At 38.4% G+C, this 26241-nt stretch overlaps 1 protein-coding gene across 4 annotated transcripts in view; it reads right to left on the reverse strand.

Annotated features, from left to right (window-relative positions):
- The window catches only part of SYT1 (synaptotagmin 1), a 357438-nt gene that overhangs the window by 122377 nt on the left and 208820 nt on the right, over nucleotides 1-26241 (reverse strand). For all 4 annotated transcript variants that reach the window (XM_037390041.1, XM_037390039.1, XM_037390038.1 and 1 more), the window contains one exon: nucleotides 8955-9143. In XM_037390041.1, coding sequence (XP_037245938.1) covers nucleotides 8955-9126 — 172 coding nt within the window. In that variant the 5' untranslated portion in view covers nucleotides 9127-9143. The remainder of the gene's footprint in view (nucleotides 1-8954; nucleotides 9144-26241) is intronic.

A 26241-nucleotide genomic window follows, 5' to 3' on the forward strand; every position in this document is an offset into this window, starting at 1 on the left:
AGAAACCCTGAGAATTTCTGGACCTCCTTTTTAGATGTGGGTTGAAATGCCTTTCCCATTTGAAAGGACAAACCTCATCTTTCATTTTGGCAGCTCTCACTGCAACCGGGAAGCAGTGCCAGCTATAGTACTGAAACATGCCCCCAGATGATATAGGGGCTGTGAGCAAATCAGGGAGCTCTGGCTCCAGTTGATAATTAAGATTAGAGTCAGATTCAGAAACCTGCACAGGAGCAGGCAGATGGCTCACTCATCTGCCAGCTGGAACTCAGCCTTCATGAGGCAGTCATTCAAGTTCAGCAGCGCAGCTTACTTCTGTGGAGTCAGAGCAAAGCCTACCCAATACCAAGCTCCTTCTTGAGGCCACCTCCACAGCTCTTGCAAACTGGCTGCATGTTCTGGAAGCAGTAGAGATTTTCAGACCTAGACCAGTTCCAGGTCTTGCTTGAAATACAAGCCAAGACTTAAAAAGATAAAAAGAATTCAAGAAAGGATGCTATGGACCTACAGCATTCCTGAAAGCTCCCATTGGTTTTCAGTGGCTTAGTATTTCACCCACCTTGGCAATCTGGCATTGATGATTAGATATCTTAAACACTTCATATATCAATAAAGGAATTATTGCCTCTTTAAAAAAGTTTAAATACTTTAAAAACCATCTATCAACCAAAATAAGGAAGGTATTATATATTTTAATCTCCCAGGGAAGACCTTAGTTTGGATAATTCTCAGCAGCAAACTCATCTAGTTCTAAGTCAAATAGTTAACAATAACAAGAAAGAATGAGACTCTGTTCTTCAGCTGTGCCAGCTTATAACAGTGCCTCAGAATAACAGAGGCTTCATTATCTGCTCTTGATTCTTATAAAAATGCAAGAGAGTATCTTCTGGCTTGCCACTGAGCCTAGGCACAAGTAGCTGAGGTAAGGATGGAACATCAATCTTAACAGTAATTTCTACATTTTCATTGCCCATTTATACCATACTTTTTAAAAGCACATCTATTAACCAAGGTCCCAAGTGTTTTTTTGGGTTTTTTTTTTTGTTTTTTTTTTCATGCAGTACGCTGCTGAGAATCAAATGTATTCTCAATTTTAAGTTCAGAATAATTGTTCCATGAACTTTCATTTTCAGAGCAAGATTACAAACTGAATTACTACAGATAATGGGTAAGTTCTGTAGACACTTCATGTGCAGGTAAGTTTGGAAAAGACTAGCAAAGATTGTGTTCATTTTATGCAGGTAAACATTTTAGTGCACTTTCCCTCACACAAAGTAATGAAATTTTAAGATACATTCCCAGTACTGAAAGGAAGCCAGCAACCATGTTCTGTTCTCTGCTTGTAAATTGAATTCTCTACTCAATTTATAAGGCACTCGCACAACTTGACATATCTATAGTACAATAAAATACCTACTAGAGTTGTTGTAACATATAAAATAATAATCATAGTGATATGCTAGCGAAGACCCTTGGGGGTACTCTGGCACCCCTTGTTAAACCCTGTCACCAAGCCAAAAGTAGGTGCTCACCCCTGTTTCTGCTATAGATGAATTTGATTCCCATGGCTGTAAAAGTTAATCTGAATGGGGTTTTTTTGTTTTCTTATGTTTTGCTGAAACGTTCAATGCATTATGTATTTTACAGAACTTGCTTCTACTTCCCCTTCTTTCAGATTACCCAACTCAAAACCAGCTGCTGTTACTGAAAACAATGTTTCAGGCACATGTAATCAATAATGTATAATTCTGTTTGATGCTGTGGCTACGCTCCCAGTGTGCTACTGGCTAAGAGACAGTGTTTGCTTTCAGAAGGGACAGTGCATTCTCAAGGTGCTGCAGAAAAGGGCATGGGTTTAGCATGTGATGGGCTTCCCCTGTGCTGGGGACAGAGGGTGCTGCAGCTGGTGCTCTGCTTCAAGTGGCAGGAGTTCGCTCTTCTGATTTCTCCTTTCCTCCTCCACGATGTGTCCAAGGAGCCAAGATAATGGCCAGCATATGAATAGGGTCCTCCCTCAGACTAAGTGCTTCAGATGTGTGGGCTGAGCTTGCTTTGGAGGAGATGTGTAACCTGCTGGCAAGCATGGGTGCTTGCTGCTGCTGGGTCCAGCTACAGTCTGCAGCAGCACTTCTGGGTCATGCTGGAGCAGCTTGTACTTCTAACAGCCTGAGGTTCCTAGCTCAGTCCTGTATGAGGATCAAACCGGCAGCTGTCGTGGACTCAACAGTTTAAATACAGGACATGTAAAGGGGAGCCTATCAGATGGCATATGAAAATAACTCATGGACTAAAAATTTTCTTCATGAAAAATCAATCATTAAAATATCAACAGAGTGTAATTCAGCAGGATCTCAGACTACGTGCTATTCTTTCCAGACAAAGATTTTCATCCATGTTCTGTTTCATGAGTTTTTCACTTCTATTCTTTCACCCCTCAGCATCTATTTAGATACTTTGTATTTAAAAGTTGTATTTTCAGTACTCCTAATTCCAAGCATTCAGAATATTCTGGCCCCTAAAAATAATGAAGGTATTTTCATATTATGAGTTTATAAAATAACAGAGTTGCCTTGTTTTCTTTGTCTCATGATTTTTCTTCTTCTGGATGTGTGTGGGCAGTATTTTCAAGCTTTTCCCTACCAGCAGGTGTCTAGAAACTTTTATTTAATGAAAAAAAATAATGCTGAAGTTATCATGTAACCACTGAACTCTGGGACTAGGGCATTCAGGGAGAAAATAGACTAATCTGAGATTTGCATTGAAATTGCTATATTTAGAAATAATGATTTCCTCCCCTCTATTATTGTACTGTAATAGCTCTTTTCTTGTACTTGTTCTGTGTTCCAAAATAAATCTTTATTTCTGATTTCCTGTTTCTTTCCCAGTGTAAAGCTGCATGTATTTGCCTGGCATGAGTGACTGCCAATGGTTTGATGATAGTAAGGGAAACAAGAAGACTTGAATTCATGCCTTCCCACTTCCTCCAGCACTGTCCTTCAGTCTTTCCTGAACGTCAATAAACTTATTTCTTTATTCTCCTCTAAATCTCTCCTTACAAGTACTCTTTGCCAGCATACCTAAATGGAGTTTCCCAGTCTCAGACTGCTGCTAAGATGAGATCACTGCTTATTGTATCGACAAATATATTTGTGTACACATATCTATGAACATACACACACTTAGTCCTCATTTTCTGCAGGCAGGCAGGCAGCTATTACCTGCCTTATAATTAGACACAAAGGTCTCTGAAACAGAGACTCAATTTTTTCCCAGCTAAGCTAAGATCTTAGGCAGTGACTAACATGGGTATGTGGCATGGAAATAGAAATAAAAGCTATTGCTGAGAACTTTATTCTGATTTTATGGTATTTCTCTTTCTCTAGTAATCCAGTTTTGAAATCTGAAAGTGTTCTATTATAAGCATTTTTATTCTTTTTTATGAACTTGGAAAAGAATGTGCCCTTTCCTCCCCGTGCCAGTGGTACCTGTACTCCAGGAACTATTAGGAGAAGCAGTGAAATGAACAGCCTGAATTTATTTTCTGCAAATGATCAAGCTGGCAGCTCCATAAATCTTCAGTTTCAGAAAGACCCTATGCACAAAGTCCTCAATTTTCTAATAATAGACAAAATTCAATAACATCTCTCCTTGATAATCTTGATGCCAAAGAAGAATAAAAAATTAAGAAATTAAGTTTACTGCCATTTATAGAGGGTAATAAGAACTCTTAATACAACCTCAGGTGGTCAATCAAGAAAGGCAGAAAGGCAGAACAGCAGAGAACAGCAGGGAGAAGGAAAAGATTAGGTGTGTCTAGGATGACTGCTGAACGCTGAAACTTTAACGTAAATGGCTAAACAGAAATCCAGAATTATTTTATTTGCTAATTTACCCAAATATATTTACAACTCTGTACCTCAGCTTAATAAGCTATTATTTTGAATTAAGCCAGACTGGAGTCTTACAGCTATTTTCACATTTTTTATTATAGTTCCTGCTACAACTTCCAGTCCCATTTTGTTTAAAAGTTACTCACTAAGCCAAGGAGAGGGAAATACACCTTCCTCTGAGTATCTGCTAACAGAACTTGAAAAAAGTCTGCACAGAACATCAGTTGCAGCCTAAATCGTCACACAGTTTTGAGCTCCTGGTTTGGGGGATTATTGCCAGTTGCGCATGATGAATCAAATTTAGGGCTTTTGAGTACCTGCTACTGAGGCCAAATGGAGTTGCAAGCCAGCCAAACAGTTCAGAATAAGGTTGGTATAGAAATGTAACTGTTTATCCAATTACAATGTAAGGCAGCAAAAAGCATTAGAAATACTGCAATAACTTCGCATTTAAGAGGTAATTGTAGTGTCTTGCATTCGATCCATTTAGGCATTCCAGCTATTCAAGATTATACCAGAATCATTAACCGCATATCATTATTCAGTCAGATGTATGCTGGAATTTTATGGGATTTTTGCTATTTTTTTTACCTTGCTGCAGAATGAGGTCCTCTGTTCATACAGGAATGTGTTCCTAGGAAACATCAAGATCACTTTGCTTTTACAAAGATGCTTATTAAGTAAACTAATGCTAACCGATGTTTTGTTTGTGTGCTGTTAGTACCAGTATCTTGACATTTAAAGCCTCCCTCCAACAGCTGTTGCTCTCTTGCTTTCCCATAGTCTTGCTAAAACTCGCTTCCTGTAAATGTATGGCAGATATTTTCCTAGCCTGTAGACAAAGGCCCAGATGGAAGAGCAGTGAGAGGAAGAAAGGAAAGGATCAATGTATTTTATGAAGTCTTTTAATGCAATTTTGGTTTTGGAAGTGTTAAGTGTCATTTGATCTGCTTTGGTTTACCCCCTTCCTCAGGTGTTGGAATTACCATGGTTAAAATGCAAAGTGTAAAAGCAGAGATGGTCCCTTTTTTCTCCTTCTGGTAAACAGCTTAAAAATTCTGCAGATTAAAGATAAATTGGGATAGAATGTATAAGAACCAATTAAGATAGAGTAACTTTTATACACAGTGCAGTTATGGGAAAACAACTATACTGTGATTATGCAAATCAGGCACTCACAACCAAAATGCAGGGATTTACATAACAGAGAAAAAAAATCTTCAGTTATGCCTCAGTAACTTTACAGGATTCTTGCACTTTAATTGTATGACTCATTGTAATAAAATGATCACACATGCTTTATCCAGACTGAAATATATGTTAAGACATCACCATTCTGAATGATTTGTGTGCTTTTGGAAGCCTACACTCTCCTACCACAAAATGTGGACTATGTTCTATTTAAAAGTGATATAATCAATGAAAAAAACAGAATTTTTGCTCATATCAATAAAAATTGTAACCAAGTTTACACACTGCATCACTACTCTTGAAGTAAACATATACTAATAAAAATGGGCCCTTTCTCCTTCTTGGAACTTTTATTTCCTCATTCTATTAAATTCATCTATTTCAAGGAAATAAAACTGCTCTGGTGCATATATTACAGGAGGAAACATCAGGATAATTTAAGTTGCACAGACCTTATCTTTCAGTTTTGCAAAGTGAAATCTTATTGGGAATCCTGATTATTATTAAAGTATGTCTAGACTATTTGACTTGTGATTTCTGTGTGTTTTAAAACAAGATGACTGTTCTATGATAAGCCACAAAGGAGGAACAGTATTTATCCAGCTGGGTGTAGTTTGCTGTACCTTTATTTTCACTATCATGTACTCCTCTATTTGAATGTTTTTTTTTTTATATAAGCACGACTTGTTATGTAATTTCTATGAAAGAACAGAAAGAGAAGACCATATAGAAATTAGACCCTACTACAGCTCAGCTTTTTTATCACTCAAACCAAGTTGATTGCAGGCAAGTTCTTCCACAATATGGGTATATTCTATCCTGTTATACATCCATTAAATCACGATGGCTTGTTTTCCATACGCAGACATCTTAGGCAGAGGCAACTCAAACATTTACTTACTTCTTTTGCATACAGACAACAGAGCACTGGAAAAAAAATCCTCTTGCAGTTACTACTGAGCTTCAAAGCCTCCTCTGTCAGGTGGGGATGAACACGAGACCTTTGCAATTTTTAAATGAGAAAGTACAGAAACTAGAAAACAGGCTTGTTACTGATCTGGAAAGATTAGAGAACTTGCTGACTACATCAATCCTCTGCCATGTGTAAGACTCCGTGTCACGTCTCCAGTTTGAATTTACCAGAGGAAAAACCTGGTCCATGATCTTCAAAATATTCTTAGACCCAAGTATCTATGCTGTCCCATTGGGGTCCGTTCACCATATTTATTTACTCTCACACAGCAAGAAATTCCCAGAAAGGCACTATAAAAATGATTTGGTTGGAACAAATGTACATTCTGCTCTGTTTTAGAAGAGATTTTCATAGAACTTGCAACCATCTGTAAAAGGTAAGGTCTGACAACTTTTCTACCACAATTAAATCCTCAGCTTTGTAATAGGCTAGCAACATCTCGCTAACAACTCCCTGCTGACATAAACCGAACAAATAGTAAGGAAATGCTATAACCTTCTGACAGGGAAATGAGGTCTCCTCTTCCCTCCTGCCCCCAATATTTTGGAGACAGCCTACTTAAACTTATTTAATGATCTGTTGTGTTAGTTTATAAATGACAAACACATACAGACCTGTCAATTACAATCCATTCATGAAGGATTTGTTATTGGTGGAAAACAAAAACTATTTGGGATATAAAATGCTCCGACATGTCAATGGCACTATTTCATATTTAAATATTTGGAAAAAAATCCACATCCACGCCCTTTACCCCTTTGTAGTACAATGAAAGTTCAACTTTCTTCTTGAAGTGGTAAAATTAAAAAAAGAAAATATACACAGCAGAATGTCATGTTAAACAGTCCCAGTATTTGATGGAAGTGCTGGGAAGATCCAATCACATCTGCAGCCTCTAGAAGGAGAGCAGGCAATTGGCATGGGATCTGCAGCTACCCCAGGCTGATTTCTCCACTCCACCACAAAATTACTGCATGACCATGGATAATAGTCCAGATTTCTAAAATGGGGGCAATATATTCTCGTCTTGCTATCAGCATAAGGTACCATATTTTATAGATACTATATTTCATAATAAACAAGACTTGTCCTATGGCCTAGTACATTTTTCTCAGAAAATTTAAGTATTTTCATTATGTAATAGCAGGTTCTTTTATTTTTTTGTGTTGTTTGTTTTCATGAACAGAAAAAGCAAAGTTGTATTCAGTCTGATGTGGAAGGATTCTCCAGATTGGACATTCCACTTGTTTTCACTATTGTTTTAAAAAAGTAAGCAGCAGTGCATTCAATCCTCTCTATCTACAGACCTTTTCCTAGACCTACTAATTACAGAGTTCCTCATATTAGAAACCATTCACTCCTTTGCTATGCTAAAATCAAAGTTTAAACATAAAAGGATCTCTACATAAAAGTGTCACCTACCTCATTTACATAGCATGGTAAGTTAAAAATTAAAAACTCAAATGCTGACTGTTTCTCTCTCAATGTCTTGTCTTCTCTTGTTTCCTGTTCTTTTTTCTTCCTGTAATTTTGTTTTTCCCATGATATCATCAGGCAATTTCATTTCAGTATGGTCTGCACCGGACTGTGCAGATTACCAAACTAATGACATACGGACTTGTTACCACTGTAACACCTCTGTTCTTGCAAGTGAGAATTTCAAGTGACAGAACAAAGCTGTTTGCTATGAATTTTGCAAAAACGGCATCTGCCAGATTGCCAAGATCTATTTCAGAGATAAAAAATCGATTAATATTCTAATTTGTTATCTATCTTTATCAGTTGCACAACATTTCTCTACATAAATGATAACCTAAAAATGAGAACTCTTACATATGTTAAAATACTTCCCTGAAAATATTACATTTACTTGTTCTTCTGAACTAAAAATTATTAAAGATTGAATAACACTCTAATGCCTGCTACTAAAACACACACACACATACAGCCTTCCCCTTCATGTCTGCAAAAGTGCCAAAATTATCTGCTTGTATCGTTAGGTAATTTTTCTGTCAGTAATGAAAAGGATTTTTTCTTTATTATATGAAATCACATTGACGATGTTGAATTAGTTGTATATTTAATACCAGTGTATGTACACTAAACCATATCAAATAGGTTCAAGGACCCTAGTATTATCATAAACAATAGCAAAGTGCTAATGCTTATATATTTTTTTTACAAATGTGAGGAAATGGAGGCCTCAACTTTGAAACAATACTTTCTAGCACAGGCCAAAAGAATCCTGCTGGCTTTATTCCTATTGACTTCATAGAAATATACATTAGTATACTTTAAAGTATTCTGCATGGGTACGGGAACTTATACAAACAATGTTCAATGGCTGATCTAACAGAATTACTGAGTGGGAAAAGCATGGCGATCTTCATATGTTAATGATGTATTAGAGATATTTTCTTGTTAAAAAGACATTTTCCTACTTTTTCTGCATTTTTTAATCCCCAAAGATACAGTTTTCTTGTTTTCTCAGTATTTATGAGTTCTGGACAAATTCTGCTTTAAGGTAATACTCCCACACACATTTTTCATAAACATAAACTCCTAAGTGTTACTTTGAGAATATATTTTGCTTATTGGTCCCATGGCCACTGTGAAGTTCTGTCACTCCAGTTTTGATGATTTAGCAATAATTCATCAGTAAAAGTTACCAAGGCAATCTGACATATCAAGAACAGACGCAAATTAGATGTGAGTTTGACCCTATTTTTTCTACTGCAATTAATTTTGAGTAGCTTACTAAAACCAGGTTTATCTTCGGATTTTTCTAGTTTTGAGTAGAAAACATTGAGTATGCTGTCTAAACAAACAGCAAAGAAGAAAATGTCAATTTAAATCTAACTTGCCAACAGAAGCTTTTTAACTAATAAAGTTTTACTTACGTGGAATTTTGTTCAGTTCATTCATGAACTTTTCTTTTAACTTAGAAAATGCATCTTCTTTTCCTCCTCCTCCTCCGGGACTGGCTGGCTCAGTGACATTACTTGGAGGAGCTGCTGCTACTGTGGTAGCTGGTGGTGCTGCCAGGGCCTCATGATGACTTTCACTCACCATTTTAACCCCTAGGTAAGCTGTTGGAATAAAAAAAACAAACACAACAAAGACTCAAAAGATAATATTTATATCATTGAAATGGATCTCTTATAAATAAAAGACTAAATAGGTAGGATATGACTTGGTGCTCATGCTTACTGAGTAAATATGACTCCATGAGCATACTGCTTCATGTTCTTCATAAAATATTTATTAGACAAGAGAGAAAAGTCTTTTTGCAGGGTTAATTTCAGCCAGAATAATTTTATTGCTTAGGATTCTTTTCCAATGGTGTCACATTTTGAACTGCTGAATTTGAAATCTCGAAATCCATATAAAACTGTCATGAAGAATTACGTTTTGCTCTTCAATTTTGAAATTATAAGCAAATTGGTTAATAACTGCTCCCTATGTGCAAATTTCACAGTGTACTTACAGAATTATTTTTCTCTAGGAGTTACAAAGGTGTGGTTCATAGCCAAAGTTTCTATATAAAATAAATGAAGTGATAAGGATATAATGAAAACACTTCAAGATTTCCTGTCAAAGTAATAACTAATGTTTTACTATTATAAACATGTTGTACATTAAATAGAAATTTATTTGAATCCATTTTTATCTTCACTTATTGAACGCAATTTTCTGTCCAGCTTTTTCGTGTGACATTTGCTACTGACAATGTTCTATTAAATTATTCAGATGTCTCATTGGTGTATTCATGAAGCTATGACATCTGTAGGGTGTCTACATGCAGCTATACTGAAATATATGAGAGGCTGTCACAAACATAATCCCACAACAGTGTATTTTTATTTCATGTTCAATAGTGGGCATTTTACAAAAACTTTACTTGAGTGTATGCTATTGTACTGGGTTTGTGTGCCAAGGTTTTGGTAGCAGGGGGGCAAAAGGGGTGGCTTCTGTGAGAAGCTGCTAGATGCCCAATGCCTGATGGCGCCAATGCCAGCTGGCTCCAAGATGGACCTGCTGCTGGCCAAGGCTGAGACCATCAGCGACAGTGGTAGTGTCTCTGGGATAATGTATTCAAGAAGGAGTTAAAAAAACCCAACAAACCCTGGGTGGAATAGCAGTGGAGAGAGAGCAGTAGAATATGTGAGAGGTGCCGGAGCAGATTCCCCTGCAGCCCACGGTGAAGCCCGTGGTGGGGCAGGCTGTGCCCCTCAGCCATGGAGCTCCACGGTGCAGCAGATCCCCACCTGCAGCCCCTGGAGGTCCATGGCAGAACAGATCCCCACCTGCAGCCCCTGGAGGTCCGTGGCAGAACAGATCCCCACCTGCAGCCCATGGAGGTCCGTGGCAGAACAGATCCCCACCTGCAGCCCACGGAGGACCCCACGCCGGAGCAGGTGGATGCCCGAAGGAGGCTGTGACCCGTGGGAAGCCCAGGCTGGAGCCGGCTCCTGGCAGGACCTGTGGCCCCGTGGGCAGAGGAGCCCCGGCTGGGGCAGGTTTGCTGGCCGGGCTGGTGACCCCGCGGGGGACCCAGGCTGGAGCAGCCTGTGCCTGAAGGGCTGCGCCCCGTGGGAGGGAGCCCAGGCTGGGGCAGGGGCAGAGTGTGAGGAGCCTCCCCCTGCGGAGGAAGGAGCAGCAGAGACAGCGTGGGATGGACCGACCGCAGCCCCCACTGCCCGTCCTCTGCACCGCTGCGGGGAGGGGAGCGGGGAGAGAGATGGGGACTGAAGTTGAGCCTGGGGAGAAGGGAGGGGTGGGGGGAAGGTGTTTTAAGATGGAGTTTTTATTTCACGTTATACAACTCTGATTTGATTGGTAATAAATTAAGCTAATTTCCCCAGTCTGAATACATTTTGCTCATGACAGTAATGGGTGAGCGATCTCTCCCTGCCCTTACCTCAACCCTCGAGCCTTTCATTATATTTTCTCTCCCTTGTCCAGCTGAGGAGGGGAGCGATAGGGCGGCTTTGGTGGGCACCTGATGTCCAGCTGGGGTGAACCCACCTCAGTTACAAAGCAAAGAATTTTGAGGAGTGAGTGAAGGCAAGATGACATGCAGAAAGCAATTTCAATATCACAAAAAGGTTGGCTGAAATCTTTATAATGGTTGTGAACAGATTGTTCTGATTTTCTAGAGCATCCCAAATATCACTGATCTGAATAATCATTCTGTTTTTCTTCATAAAACCAGAGGCAGAAAGGATCTGAGAGATAACAAATATTAATTATTGCTCTGAGTGTACAATTGCTCTCAGGCCCACAGACATGTGACCTTTGACTTTTTGCAGAGAAATTTAAACATCATCATAGGGGAAAAAAGGCAACACATCAAAATTAAAGGGGCATAAGAGCATCTGACTGCATGCAACATGATGAATCATGAGCTTCCCTGCCTTACATGACTCTTTTCATGGATGTTGCTAAGAGTGCTCAGATCACCAGATCAAGTTGAGAACTGGCTTTTCATCCTTCAACTCTACTTCTACAAGCCTGCAGTCATGAAGACCTGCAGGCACAGACCTGACTGCAGGCAGATTGAACCTTCTGAAACCACCCTCACCATTCTTGTCATTAAACAGGGGTTTGCGCACAAGTGTACTATGGAATACAAACCATTCTCCGATACTGTCAACCAATGAAAAAGATTTTAACTAAACAGGGGGTTGGCCTTGTTCTGAAGAAACAATTTGGTGGATATTTTGCAGCAATTTTATTGATGTAGCACTGAATGAAGTGGTATTCCCCGCCTGCCCATTGCTTCTGCCTTTGCCCTTACAGTCTCCAGTCTAATAGAAAATCATGTTGATGTTGACACAGAACATGTATATGATACAGCTCCATAAATATTTTATAAGCATGCCGTCTTATCTATTTGCCTGTGGCTACATAGGAGCAGTTCACTATCTAAAGTAGACTGAAATCAATGGAAAGATTCCAGTTAATATCCATGAACTTTGGCTCAAGTCCGATGTCTGCCATGACTTCCCCACTTGCCTCCCAAAATAACAATTGGGAAAAACATCTAGTGCATTATTTGGGTAGTATAAGTAATGCGCCAGCTATTCCAGACTAGAAGAGTTTTTCCATATGCTCTGAAGAATGCCAAATACTATGAAGCAAAACATGCAGAGCCATCAGCTGTAAACATTAGTGCTGTTTTATATTATAGCATCTTGTCAATGAATGTCAGTTAAATCAGAAGAAAAGTTGTATGATATATCATAATTAAATCAAAATTAAATTGCTTAATTATAATATATCGCTTAATTATTTCAGGCCTGGCAGTTGACTATTTTATTTTGCAATGGAAGACACAATTTGCAGTAATGACTTTCAGCTAATTAAAAATTAAGGCAAATGTAATTTATTTGCTTCCAGTTTTGGAGCTATATTTTGAAAATATATTAGGAGAACAAATTTGAAGTGTTACACTTTCATTTATTTAAAAGAAGGAAAAAAATAACAAAATGGTATTCCTCTGATCTCCAGGAACAATCCTCGATAGAGTTCTATTGCAGTTAGAGGTCACTACATCTAATGAGGCATGCACAAATGCTTTGAGATTTGCTACAGAGCCTTTGACCTTTACACACCAATGAAACTATCCTGATATTTTACATAGGTGTGAAGGGGCTGAAAAAGAATCTTGTCTGAGAAAAAGCTTTCTCCAGTAAAGAATTTTCTGAAAAGCACATGGCCACTTGCTTATAGAGGTAAGATCTGATGGCTTCTACTGTTGTAATGCTGCAGCTTTCCACAGTAACGGTATAAACACTGTGGTATTATTAGAGACTGCAGAATACTGAATAATTAGATTTAAATTGGCCTTTTACAAAAAAAAAAAGGGTTTACTTCAATGCTGCAGTGCATCGCTGGAGGTAAAGATCTACAAAATACTATCAGATTATCTGCCATTTATGAAATGGAAGCTACAAGCAAAAATTTCTTGTAGATTAAAAAATGAAATGTCATAGAATTCAATTATGATTTCCAGTTCAGTGTTCACTGCAATGATTATAGTGTTAGGTATGAAACACTACATGTTTCATGTGCAACATGCAGTCATAAATAATAGTGCATTTAAGGACAATATCATTTACATGTTTCTATAAACCACAGCATAGACTTTATTCCCGAGCATGCCAATTCTTTGGTATACCACTGCCCATCCATATCATTAGAAGACATGTAAAAAACCCCAATGAACAAATACATTAAATACTTCAAAGTAGTGCTTGTCTTCTCCATACAGAAGTAGGCGAGTGCTGCCTGAAACTCCAGAGATGATGATCTGAACCCTTGAGGAGGTCAGGAGTTTAGGGCCTTACTGTTCCCTAATCAAGAGAAACTGACAAAAATGAATATCGGCTCAAACTTCTACATAATTTCCACTGAAAATGAAGCATCAGAGTAATATACAAATGCACTCTGGAGATTAATAAGAAGCAAGAGATTACCTCATGGAGGTACAAAGTATGGGGTGACTGCCTTGGTATGCTAGTATGGATCCTGATGGTGAGAGTCCTGTCAGAAAGCACCACTCTTAAGAGAGAGTAAAGTAGCAACTACACCTAAGAGTAAAGAAGAGGAGTAAGACTTCAAACATGGCTGATTACCTGAACATGAAGCAGACTCTGGAAATCAGAGCTGAAAGAATATGTTCCAATGGCAACAGCTTCTCTTTCCAAATATTCTGGCATATCCAAAGTAAGATATGGAAAACTTGGGGGGGACTAATCCCATGAGAAATTTTTACTTGTTTTAAATTGTTTTTGAAAAATAAACTGAATAGTCAGAAAACTGATAAAAATGCTGTGGGATGTTCACAGTGACTCACACTAAAGAGGGATTATCAGGATTTGGAATGAGAGAAAACTCAGAGTAGCGTATCATTTTCCAGCAAATTATGGGGAGATTTATGATAGACTTAAAAAAAAAAAAAGCAGCAGCCATGTATGGTTTCTATGTCATTATACTACAGCAGGTAAACCATAGTCCCTGCTGAAGGACTTAATCCCATGGAAATAAAACTGGTGACATTCCTTCTGCATTGCAGATTTCAGACTAGTTAATTTTGCTCATTCGTCCTCTTACCAGCTGAATACAAACTGGGTGGAGTGAGACAGTAAATGGGTCAGACAACCCATGCTGACCAAATCATTCCTTCCCAATGAGAAATACTCTGGAAAGTGCCCTTTTACCTTGACACCTCTCAAATTTTTCTGCCATACTAAAAATAAAAATTAATGAAATTATTCTAAACATACAAATATATTGTTACTATGAGTAATGGTATAAGCTTTCAGAAGTAATTGTCACCGTTCTTTCAATGTTTAATGATCACTGTTCTTCAACAAGCCTGCAAAGGTGTAAATTGGGATCTATATTGTTAAATAGTATTTCCTGCAGCAGCTTATCTTTTCAGCATCCCAAACATGTTCAACTCGGCTGTTAGATCCAGTTTGGAATGTAAACACAAAAAGATCCATGAAAGAAAAAAATAAATTACATGCTAACATCAGTTGTGTTCCTCTGTTATTTTTGTTTACAGCTCCTGTGCACTGAAAGAGAAAGAAACTATTAGCTTTCAGTCCTGATATGTACAGGGTAAGTATGCAGTGTTACTAAGAAAGGTTTGGCACCACATTGAAAACGTACCCTATTCCATTAGACTGTTTTTGATGAAACTAATTCATCATTAAGAAGATAGGAACATTACTAGAATGATTAAAGATATCTACAATAAACGATCTCTTCCTAGATTTCAGTATTCTAGGATGTTAATAATACATTTTTTACTCATTCATCTTGCTATTAATGAAATACACTATCTTTCTAGCTTCAGTAATGGACATTTATTTTCAAAGACAAGCTCAGAAAAGAGGCTTTCTTGGCTTTTTATAAAGATGGGTTTAAGACTACATTTTCAGAAGAATGGAAGGTCACAGTAAAGATGTCATATCAAAACAACCTTTTCATCACTACTACAAAGGCTGACAATGCAATCCAGATTTAGTAGTGCTTTAGAGAACGTACATGAAAGGCCCGACATTTCATGGGGAAAAAAGTTCTGACGAAGAATGTTGGTGGGGGAATTCAGGTGTCCTGTCTGTGCTGCTACTGATACACAAGAAATGTTCCAGCAAGTCCCCACAGAATCACCCTTCCTCCTCCTTTAGGGGAGGAGAGACATTTCTCCTGCTGCCACATGTGAAACACCAGTTGACACTTTCTAGATCCCAGCTGTACATTAGCTCTTTACAACCGTTTTCCAATGCTTGCTACTTAATACCACACCAAAAGTTTAATTAGCTTGACTGAATGAACAAGATAAAGCACCTCAGTCTCTCCCCAAAAGCCCATGGCTACCTCATTGCTCAGTTTTACAATTGCCTCTGCCAGTGCATTCTTCCAAAGCAGGATCACTGCTCCTGGAGCAGGACAGAGGAACATGGTGTATACGGGAAGAGGACCAATAGGTGGTGAGTCAGTAGGGATGAGGACCCCACATACATGGAGGCAGGCATGTCTGAGCCCAAATTTAAGCAAGTGGAGGCGGGTAGAACAGCAGTCACACCAAGTCAGGCAGACATGCTGCAACTCCAAGGTAGCAGAGAGGAGGAGAGCTTGGTAGAAATATTTTTTGACAGTTAGTGAAAACTGTTAAAGTTTTGGAAGCCAACAGCTAAATAGACTGAGTTGTCTACAGCACAGTCCTGGACCAGGCAACAAATCTTCCCATTATTGGACATCATTTCAGTATCAGTCTCCAGAACTTGCTTAAAAAGATGAGCAAATATTTTTAAAACAACAAGGGAAAGACACTTAACTTGATGGCCAAATCCAAACTCATTGTCATGAGAAAATGAAATATTGTAAGATTTCCAGTCAATATTCACACTGAAAACCTATTAACTAAGTATGAGTGATATCCAAATAATGTAAAATTGTTGTGTACTCCTCTTAATCTATTTCACTTTTTAAATTCACTGTATATCTAATGAATTTGGAATGTAGTAGAAAAAGCATAGAATAGTTCTCTGTCACCGTAAGCACATTTTATTTAACTGAAATCAATTTCATCTCTAAGCATGTTTCAAAGCTATCCATATAATGTCACATAAAACTATCTGCCCAGTGGACAGAAAAACATCTGAGTGTTTTGGGAAGGATATGGACACTATGAACACTGGAAAAGGACAAATACCTCAGTACATGGCACAATCTACATGTTTCTCTTTCAGCTTCCTGGTCCCCTGTTACTAAACACAGCAGAGCTGTCCAACATATAGGGCTCTGAAATACCATATGCTGCAGAGTCTGTGCAAGAGAAACTTTGGAGTGCATTTTCAGAAAGAATCTCAGTCTGATATATAATCTATGAACAGTTAATCACTGTATATTTTTCAGTACCAAGTTATGCAAAATGATATTTTCAGACTCACTCCTTAAGCTGTTGATCAAGACCTTTGTTAATTTAAATGAGAAGAGTGAAACCAACACTATTTTCTTTGCAGCTAAAAGCCATAATTTTTTGACTGCACTTCAAACTTCCACTCCTGCAATACAGAAGAGCATGTGGGAGCTAGAGGAGTCACAGCAGCTTACAGAGAAAGATAAAAATCCAGAGCAAAGAGCACTGCAGTAAGTCAAGAGTGGCGAGTCCCTCGCATAGATTCATTATATAAATGCCTGTTTCCCTGACCATGTTCTGAAACTCCTATTTCCCCCTAAGTACACAATATTTCTTAGTAATGCATTTATTTTGATTTTTAGAGGTAATGGGGCTAGAGGTAGCAATGGATGTTGACATTGTTGTCATGTTTCAGCAGCAGTGAGGTTACCAAACTTGTCAAAGCATCAGAGTATGTATAATTTCACCTCTCTGTCTTCCTCAACTACTGCAAATGCTGCTTCAAAATGGCTGAGGACCTTGACAGCAGCTAGTTATGAATAGGAATAAAGGAAAGAAAGAAGCCACAGTAATTTCCTCCCACGTGATCATTCTGTCATCTTTCATGGTTGCACCTTGTTTTCTGAAGCTGTAGTCTGCATTTCTACTCCCCTGGTATTTATTTCCAGACTTCCTTTATACAGCAGTGTAAGACAAAGGAATTCATATAAAAATAAGTGTTCAACTGCATTTAAGCATGAAATTCTAATACAGTCCACAGAGGATTCTTGCTGTTCCAAAATCATTTTAAAGTAATTCTACAAATAATGAAGCCCTTTATATCAATATATTCCTTGTTGTGTACATTGCACAAAATCAATTTATATTCACATTTTTGGCTCCTGTCCAATCAATGGCTCTAACACAGCCCATAAACTACTAAACAGCCATAGAGATTAACTATGATGTGGTAAAATCCATACAGAACACCACAACAGATATTGTAAAATAATACAGAGAAATGTTATTAATATTCTTGTTTTGGTATCCGTAGGTCACAGCTCTAAATTCACTATTTCCCCTTTGCTTCCTTCTATTGAGACTTCATATGTGTCCCAGTTTCTGCACTCAGTAATCATGGGGTTAGTAAAATTAATTAGGAACAAGTAGGATGGTACGTGCACTAAGGAACCAAATATGGGGAGCTGAGGTGTGCAGTTCAGTGCTACCTCACAGATTAGTTAAGTCTTGGGACTTATGTTGTGAAATAATTGGCACCTCAGAGTGTGATTCTACTTTGACAAGTGACTATACAAATATGGCACCTGCTTTCTGAAAAAAAGATCTGCTCTTTATGTATATTCAGTCATATATACTGAATTTAAGGAGTACCACAGTCCAATTTCACCATCGAGCATTTTTTTGCCTGTTACATCTGCAGTATCAAAAGACTAAGAAAACAAGGAGAACACAATTAAGATTGTGTTCCTCCTCTGCATCATGAATGTAATTATAAACTAAATTTCAAAGACCAGCTGATTATATCTTTGAGAATCTACTACAGATTACACAGTTACAGCTGAAGGCATGGGATGATATCCTTGTAGCCAAGCACATGAAATTTGGGCTGCATTACTTGGTGGTATGTGGGAGAAGGAAACAGCTCAGCTAGGTTTTCAGATCTTACAGTAAAATGACAATGGTTGACATTTAGAAAAATGTAAACAGTTAGTATTTGGCATTAAAGCTTGAAGATGCTTCTCCCAAGTGTACTAGTGGGAAAAACACTCACATGTGAGTGAATTTTGTAGATTAAGCTTTGCAAATACCGTGCAATAAAAAATCCAGGCTTTTCAGGTAGATGCATTCTAGTTTTAAAAAATCTCAGGAGTTATCGCATCATATCAAGTACCTGTGTGTACACATATATGTCTCTCTGTATATATACAACATGGGTATATTCCGGCCACGTGCGCATTAATGATATGTGACTATGCTTGCTATAAGGTGACTAACCAAGTACTATGATTTCACTATCAGTAAGGCAAACAATGACGGTTTGAGCCCAAGAATTTTCTTGTAAACAGATGGTGGGTTTGTGGGGAAATACCCAACTTTCATAAATTGTGATGCTGATAAAAGTATTTTTTTTAGCGTCTTCTTCAGCCATATCTTATCAGCACTGAAATCAGGAATAACACTGCAAAACCATGAACATAAACTCATTTGTTAATGGCAGCTACATGAAAATTACTGTTTCATGAATGTCACCAGTCCAGGAAAGAAAAGCATGGGAGTGCAGGAAGCATTTAGGTTTGTTTTTAAAGTTAAAAATAGAAATAATTAAAAAAAATATTTTATATTTATGGTTAATTACTGTACTTACACTTTGAAGCCAATCTTATCAGCATATGGAAAAAAAATAGTGGAAATTGGAACTAATTGTCCCATAATGACTGATACTTTTTCCTCCTGTTCAGAATGATATGCCATCATCCAATAGCTTTCCACACACAGCAGGAGGGAAAATTATCAATCAATTACATGACAATTAATTCCTAAATTGTAACATTTTTCTACTGAAAAGAAAAAAAAAGATCCTAACTTGAGATTAATAATTATGCATTCCCTACAGTGTTTTGCAAAGCCATGTTTTTAAAAGATGCCCCTATACATAGCTGACATTTTAACAACTGCTAACTGTAAACTGAGGCAGTTTATAAAGTATTGGTGTAAGCACTACTTTCTGCTGTTGTACAACTATGTCTTGTTCTGCAATTATTTCTTGTTCTGCAATTAATTGTAGGTGAACAATTTAGCAAGGATCCCATTCACAAGAATGTTGTATTCAACTCACACATGAGCAATACTAGAGAAAACAACTTCAGAATAAAGATGAGGAAGAAAAAAAAAAACAAAAGGAAAAAAAGAAAACTGCCGAGATATTTTTGTTTAAATAAATTTAATTGATAGAATGGTAATTTAGGGGTTTTCATAAATATAAAACTTTCAGGTTTTTTGCACATGGAAATACTTGGTATGGCCACATTCCCATCTCTTCTCTAGGCCAGAGAAAGCTCACAGGGGGTGGGCTTTGAATTCCGTTGGGTAGGTGACAGACCTTAGCCTAAAGTTACTTTCATTGAGTGAGTTCTCCCATCACTGAGTTTTGCATACAACAGTGTTGCTTGTGCTTCTCTGAAAGGAAAGAGTCATCACTGTTCAGCTTGTGAAAAAAAGGACTTGCATGCCTGCCTTCAGGAGAGGACACAAACATGACATGGAACAAGGTGCTGGAGACAGTTCAGAGGAGGACCAGGATTTATGAGCCACTCCTGTTTTTGGCATACCCTGCTGATTAGGCAGCTTCTCACTCAGCATGGTGGCTGCTGAGCAATAAATTTTGAGATGCTCACATCTTCCAGGTATTATACGGGAAACTTGGTCTAAAGTTATGATACAGCCCGAGGTTGCAGAGAGTATTTATACGCACAGCATCAGAGATCCTCTAATCAAATCCACAACCTGGATTTGCTCTGCTTGTATAAATAGGATGACAAAAGCAGTCTTGTGTCTATGTCTGGTGTTACGACCCTTCTGGGTCATGAATATTCCCCACTCCCTTCTGGAAGTTCAGCACATGGTGGACTGAGGCCAGCTGAGATGTCTGGGCTGAATTCTGAAAGCAGTCCTCCTGCGTGCCTTATCTAGGGTGGCAGGTAAAGTCACAGAGCATCATGCCCTTTTAGACTGAGGGATGGATCTACCCTAAATCTGGACAACAGTGTGCAGTAGCATTCTGACTGAGGCAGTGATTGATAGACCATTCTGCCTCATTAGCCACTTACTGCTGCAGGAGGGCAACTAAGGTTAGTGCTGTTGCCAAAACAACCTGAGGGAGATAGAAATCCTACTTAATAGGCATGGCTGATTTATTGCTATTGCTGGCTTTCCCAGTTCTGTTCAGAGTGCTTCTTCCTTCTGCCCAGTACAATGCTTTTTGTTTTAAGCCATTGACTCAGTGTTTGTTGGGGGGAAAGCACTGTTCATCAAAAGCCTGTAGGTAGGATAATTCAGTTTTTTAAGTTTCTGGATGGAAACGTGAACAAATTTTACTTAATATACTAAATTTTACTTAATATACTAAATACTACTGAGTTAAATTAAACTCAGACGACTCTGAACACTTCATTGGTTTCAAGATGGTTACAGGAATGTTGTTTTTTAACCCAGTGCAGCAGGTACTACTATTGGAGTTAGATCTCTAGCAGCTGAACACCTTAGAACACATTGTCACGTACCCAAAATTTTCCTGTAGATTTAGCCAATTGAGCTAATTGTCCATCTGGGACATCAGAAGAAAGGCTGTGTGTGTACACTAAGTGCTATACAATTAACATTCATGCAGAAAAAGAACAGTTTTAAGTGAGCAATCAAACATGAGACAACCTAAGAGTTCTACTTTGTATAGGTATTTTCTCAATATAATTAAAAAAAAGTCTGTTGTGTTTCAGATCTTGCTTTCTTTGATGATCATGTCGTCTAACCAAATGCTTCCATGTGATAATGCTTTTTTTGTTTGTTTGTCTAGTATTCTTTTTCCTCCCCTATTTTGTTTATTGTGAAGCTCTATACACAGCTATGGCATTATAAATACTTATCGGTCACAAATCCTAACCTATAACCATGATCCTTCTAAAAATTAAACCAAAAAACTTACTGATCATATGCCCATAGGAAAGCAACATTATCTGTTGACACAGAGCACAGAACAAAGACAATTATTTATGCATTCAACTCCCACTTTTTTAGGTCACCATAGCTGGTGTACAACTATGTATCTTTAGCAAACATTTAGCAGAAAACAGTGTAATTTTTACTATTATGTGACTTGCAGCAGGGGAGCTTCAGCACTAATGATATACATCCTCCAAGGTTGTGTGCTACCACCGCTTGGCTGGGGAACGTGGCTAACAAGGAGGATGACATAAGGCAGAGAGAGGTTCATGCTCTTGGCTGCTCCAGGTGCTCAAGAGGAAGAGGTCGCCAGGATAAATGACAATTTTATCTACATTCCCAGTCTCTGGCAGCTGTTTTTTGCCCTCTGCAATCTGCAAATAAAAGTGTATTGCTCTGGAAAAGGATGAGGGTACTGAGCCAAAACAGAAGCAGCATGAAGGGAGGCTAGCATGACCTTTAAGACCCTTTCAGTACATGCGTTTCTGCTTTGTAGTATGGGTGTTTCGTCTTCCTGAAAGCATGTTAACAGAGTACTGGAATCAAATGATAATGTCAGCACTACTTGCAAGAGCTTGGTCCTCTATAATGAACGTAGTACTAATTATTAAAGAAATTCTTGGCTGTCTTTAAAATAGTTGCAGCCAAGAGCTTTCCAGAGATTATACCTACATTATAAAAAAGGAGCACAAAAAGGATTCAACATGATTGATGAAATTATTTGCTTTCTCTTTAGAAAAGAGTAATAAATAAGTTAGCATTTCAAAGTTCTGTGAAGAGAAAAGATATTTGAAAGTACACGGATGCATTGTTCTGTTGCATGGGCATTTGATGAGGTCCAGAAATCTCTTCGGAAGAGAAAAGCTGTATTATAGTGTGTGAAAAGAAGAATTCTTCAGTATCAGGCCGTTATCTAGTTGCTAAGGGCTGGTTCTTGATGAAAACAGAGCAGAATAGAATGGAAAGTTTAAGCACTGTGAGGTAAAAGCAGAAAATTGGACTTAGAGCACAAGGGACATTCACAATGGAATGCAAGTGGATGCACTAAAATGTTAAGAATGTGACAAGAAAAAGATTATCATACATATGAAGAGGTGGAAGTCAAAAGTTTTGCCGTCACTTCAACAAAGCCCTTGGAGAGAAAAGGGGAATTAGCCCTGCTGGAACGTGTATTAGCAAAGAGAAAAGAAGAATACCACTTCAAGGTCATTTTAAACCAACCAGCAGATACTAAACCTTTAATTACAAGCCTGCAATTCCTGTTTATTATTAATTGCTAGCAAAAAAAAAAAAAAAAAAAAAAAAGAGATAAAAGCTTGAAACAACATGGTTTTGAACTTCATTACGTTCATATTTTTGCTGCCAAAACCCTAACAGGATAATTTAAAATTGTTTAAATGTAAAGAAAAAAGACTTTTCTTGTAAATGGAAAAGTGTATTATATTATCTAATTCTTTCCAGTCTTGCCTCCCCCCCCCCCTCCCTGCCTTTTTTTTCTTGTCTTCTGCCCTTTACAAAACAACACTTCTAAGTTCACTAAGCACTGAAAAAGCACAAAAGCCAGGGCATCTCACTGGAAGTTAGGAACAAGTGCAGCTTCCTTGTCCTACACACAAGCAGATCGGCTTTCCTTGAAGAGTTTAACAAACCTGAAGCCAGGCTGGTAAGTCAGTCCTCACCAAGTCCCTTCCTATTAAAACCTGGGCTCATGTGGCATCTGTGTTGCAGCCATTATCAGCTGTCACAGTAGGAGAGAGAAGCATCGTTTATGGCAATGAGTCGTATTTGTTTTTAATCCACAAGCACAAGCACTGACTGGAATTTTCATCACCTTTCCAACCATTTGAAAACAATAATTGTTAGCTCTGTTAAATACCTTCTCTTTCTAAACCAATACTCTCCAAATGCAAATTGTAGTCACAGCTGCAAAGGAAATCTACTGCCAAAATACACCATTGGGAGAGAACAAAATATAGTGGCAGCTGGCTGTCTCCACAAAGGGAGAGTGTCATCTCTCTGAAACACTGTCGGCTCTTGCAGAAGAAATGCTAAAGAGCAAAGAACTGCAATATCAGCCAGGCACTAGTTGACAGTGGACGTTGCTAATGGGAACAAATTGGAGGCTGTAGCTGTAGTAGAAGGAAAGGATGAGGAGGGCTGAAGCACTGGGATGCCTTTGCCTGCATACAAGGTAAAACTTTAGTCTGAACTGTGTAGTGTAAAGGTGCTTTTTTGGTTATTCTGGCTTCAACAAACATTCTTTATCTCTCTTGCTCAAACATTTCTTATTCTTTGTGTTTGCAGATTCCTGACTAAAGCTTGGTGATTGCTTCACTAGCTATTTGCTTATCCCACATTCCAGTCACATGAACTTATCATTAGCAGGGGACAGTTTAAGGAACAAAACTCGGGGAGGTGATGTAGCCTCTGATTGCAACTTCACCAGGCAAGCTGTGATAGCACAACACTTCAAGAAACGCATGTTGCCTGTGACACGGGAATAGCTTAACACAGCATTTTCTGCTGACAGAATGGACTGGATTCAAAGTGAGGACCTGTGAGGTGACGCACTGCAGCTGACGAGAACTGTCCTACGACATTAAGTCCTCTGGTCACAGCTCACTTCAGAGGGAACTTACCTATGGCTGTGCCACAAGAACACTGAAGTTACCATCTCAAACTCTCCAAAGATACTCCTGAAACCTTTCTTTTTCATCTACCATAACAAGAACCTCTAGTTATATGATCATTACATATTTTACTGGGTCGTTTGCAATGCTTGAATCAAGAACTTTTAGATTTACAATATAGTCACTTTCCAGCTCAGTTTAGTATTAGCAGCAGTAGCTTCTGAATCTAGTCTCCATGGTAAGAGAACAGCAAACACTTTGCCTTGTTACTAAACCAGTTGTAAGACAGCAAGGAAATAATGGATACTGGGGTCATAGGCATCTATATACTGCTTACTAAGGGTTACTACTGCCTAGCACTTACAGCTGTGGTTAGAAACATGATGGTTAGGTACGTCTACTTCTCTATTTAATTCTTTCTGACAGGCCAAGGTGGTACAGCAGGTGAAGTTTTCTTCTCTCTATTGAAGCCTACTTACGCTTCTTGTGACAAGTCATCGTGTGACAAAATGGGCAAGTGAAACCTGCTGTGAAATGAGAATCTGGTTAGTAATAAAGGTTGTGAATTATGTTGAAATACACACCCCAGCCTTAAAGGCATTTTGGGCTGCATTTGTACCTGACATCTACGTGTGTAGCCCTGGTGGAAGCCATGATATGTTGTAACAGGCCTTCCGTTTGCATAATCAGAACCAGCACTCTGTGGTGCACTGCAGCAGCATCTACGTGCAGGTAAGGTTAGACACATACACTCTCCTTGTCATCACCTGGTATCTCAGCACAACCTTCATCAACATCTGTTTCTTTTTAAGTACAGTACTTATACCTTTTTGGAAGGCTGAGTTTTTTCTTCTACTTCTTTGGTGGTTTTAGCCTCTTCTCTTCCCTTTGCTCATGGTGGTTGTTTCATTCTCCTTTTCCTTATCCTGGTGTGTGACTCATGCTACCCCAAGAACCACATTTCCCTGCTTCATTAACCATCTTTAGCCTATCTCTTTAGATCCCTCCTCCAGACATTCTCTCTCCTGTTCTCTATTCTTCCCCTCACCTTACCTCAGTCTCTGTGTAGTATTAGAGATTTTCAGAAGGAGAAAGTGAAACTTAAGACACTTCGCTATCAGTCATGCCTTTGAAGAATCTCCTCCTACATCCTCATAATTCTCTTGCTATGCAGCAAAACCCTTTCTTACTCTTAACTCCCCTTTCTCTCATCAACTGTCCCTTCCTTCCTCTGTTCTCTTGATGTGGTTTTGCTTATCTAACTGAGGCCATAGCTATTCCAGCAGATCTCTGCAGAGCAGACATGTCAGCAAAACTTCTAAGGTGTGCTGTTATCCTAATAGAAACAGCTTTTGTCAGTCTGCATTACCCAATTTCAGAAGGGTGTTAACTTCACCAGCAAACATGCCTCCTCTTCACTACTTATTCTACCTACTGGAAATGTGTCAGCACAGTTACAGAAGACAAGACTTCAGACCGTCTTTGATGCAGAGACTGTCCTTTTAGAATGAAACAAAAAAAAGCAACAAAGAATGCTAATTATCATGCAAAATAAATATTTGATAGAATGCATTTATAGGTCTTGATACTCTGCTTCTATCTAATGGGCTAGGGAAGTGATTCAGTTTGCAGAATATAACCAGCTGCTCAACACTTCAGCAGAAGCAAATAAATCTATTCAGTTAGCATCGCTAGAGTGAATAATAACCAATTATTTCCAGGTCTTTTTCATAAGTCTCAACTGTTTAGGAGTGATGAAATTTTAATATAAAATGGTGGTCTCATTAAAACATGGGAATGTTAAAAGATTTGTGTAAGAAAATTCATAATAGCGTAGAAAATAAAGGAATATTTTTTAGCAAACCTCTTCATCTCATTGTGTGTTGCAGCCTAATGATACTGCACAAAATTTAATTGGCTATATTTTGAGCCCACCACTTCCACTTGTAACAGAAACTAGAACTGAAAAGGTAAAAAGGAATTGTATCTTGGGAACCTATCAGGCGCAATTTTTTAACTTTTGTTAATATAAGTATCTGTGAAGTCTTTGGGGTTATATTTTAACAAGTTTCTTCGATTATGTTCTAGGCATACACAACCAAGAACCCCTCTCTCCTGAGACATGAGAGAGAGGGAAAAAAAAGAGTATTTCGTGTAAACAGAGAGATATGGATGTACCCTCTGGGAAGCGAATTGCAATGTGACCTAAAGTTCCACCCCCCCACCCCCCCACCCCACCCCCTGAAAATACCTTTACTCTCCTTGGAAATCTATGAAGTTCATTCCTTTGTGCACTTCCCAAACTGTCAGCAGTGAAGGGTTCGGAGTAATTTCCCATATGGCAGATTGCTCCACCACAAACTGGTTTAGGATTTCTTGAATGCCTATTTGAAGCATCTGATT

The sequence above is a fragment of the Falco rusticolus genome, chromosome 5 (assembly GCF_015220075.1).
Source record: "Falco rusticolus isolate bFalRus1 chromosome 5, bFalRus1.pri, whole genome shotgun sequence".
Lineage (NCBI taxonomy): Eukaryota > Metazoa > Chordata > Aves > Falconiformes > Falconidae > Falco > Falco rusticolus.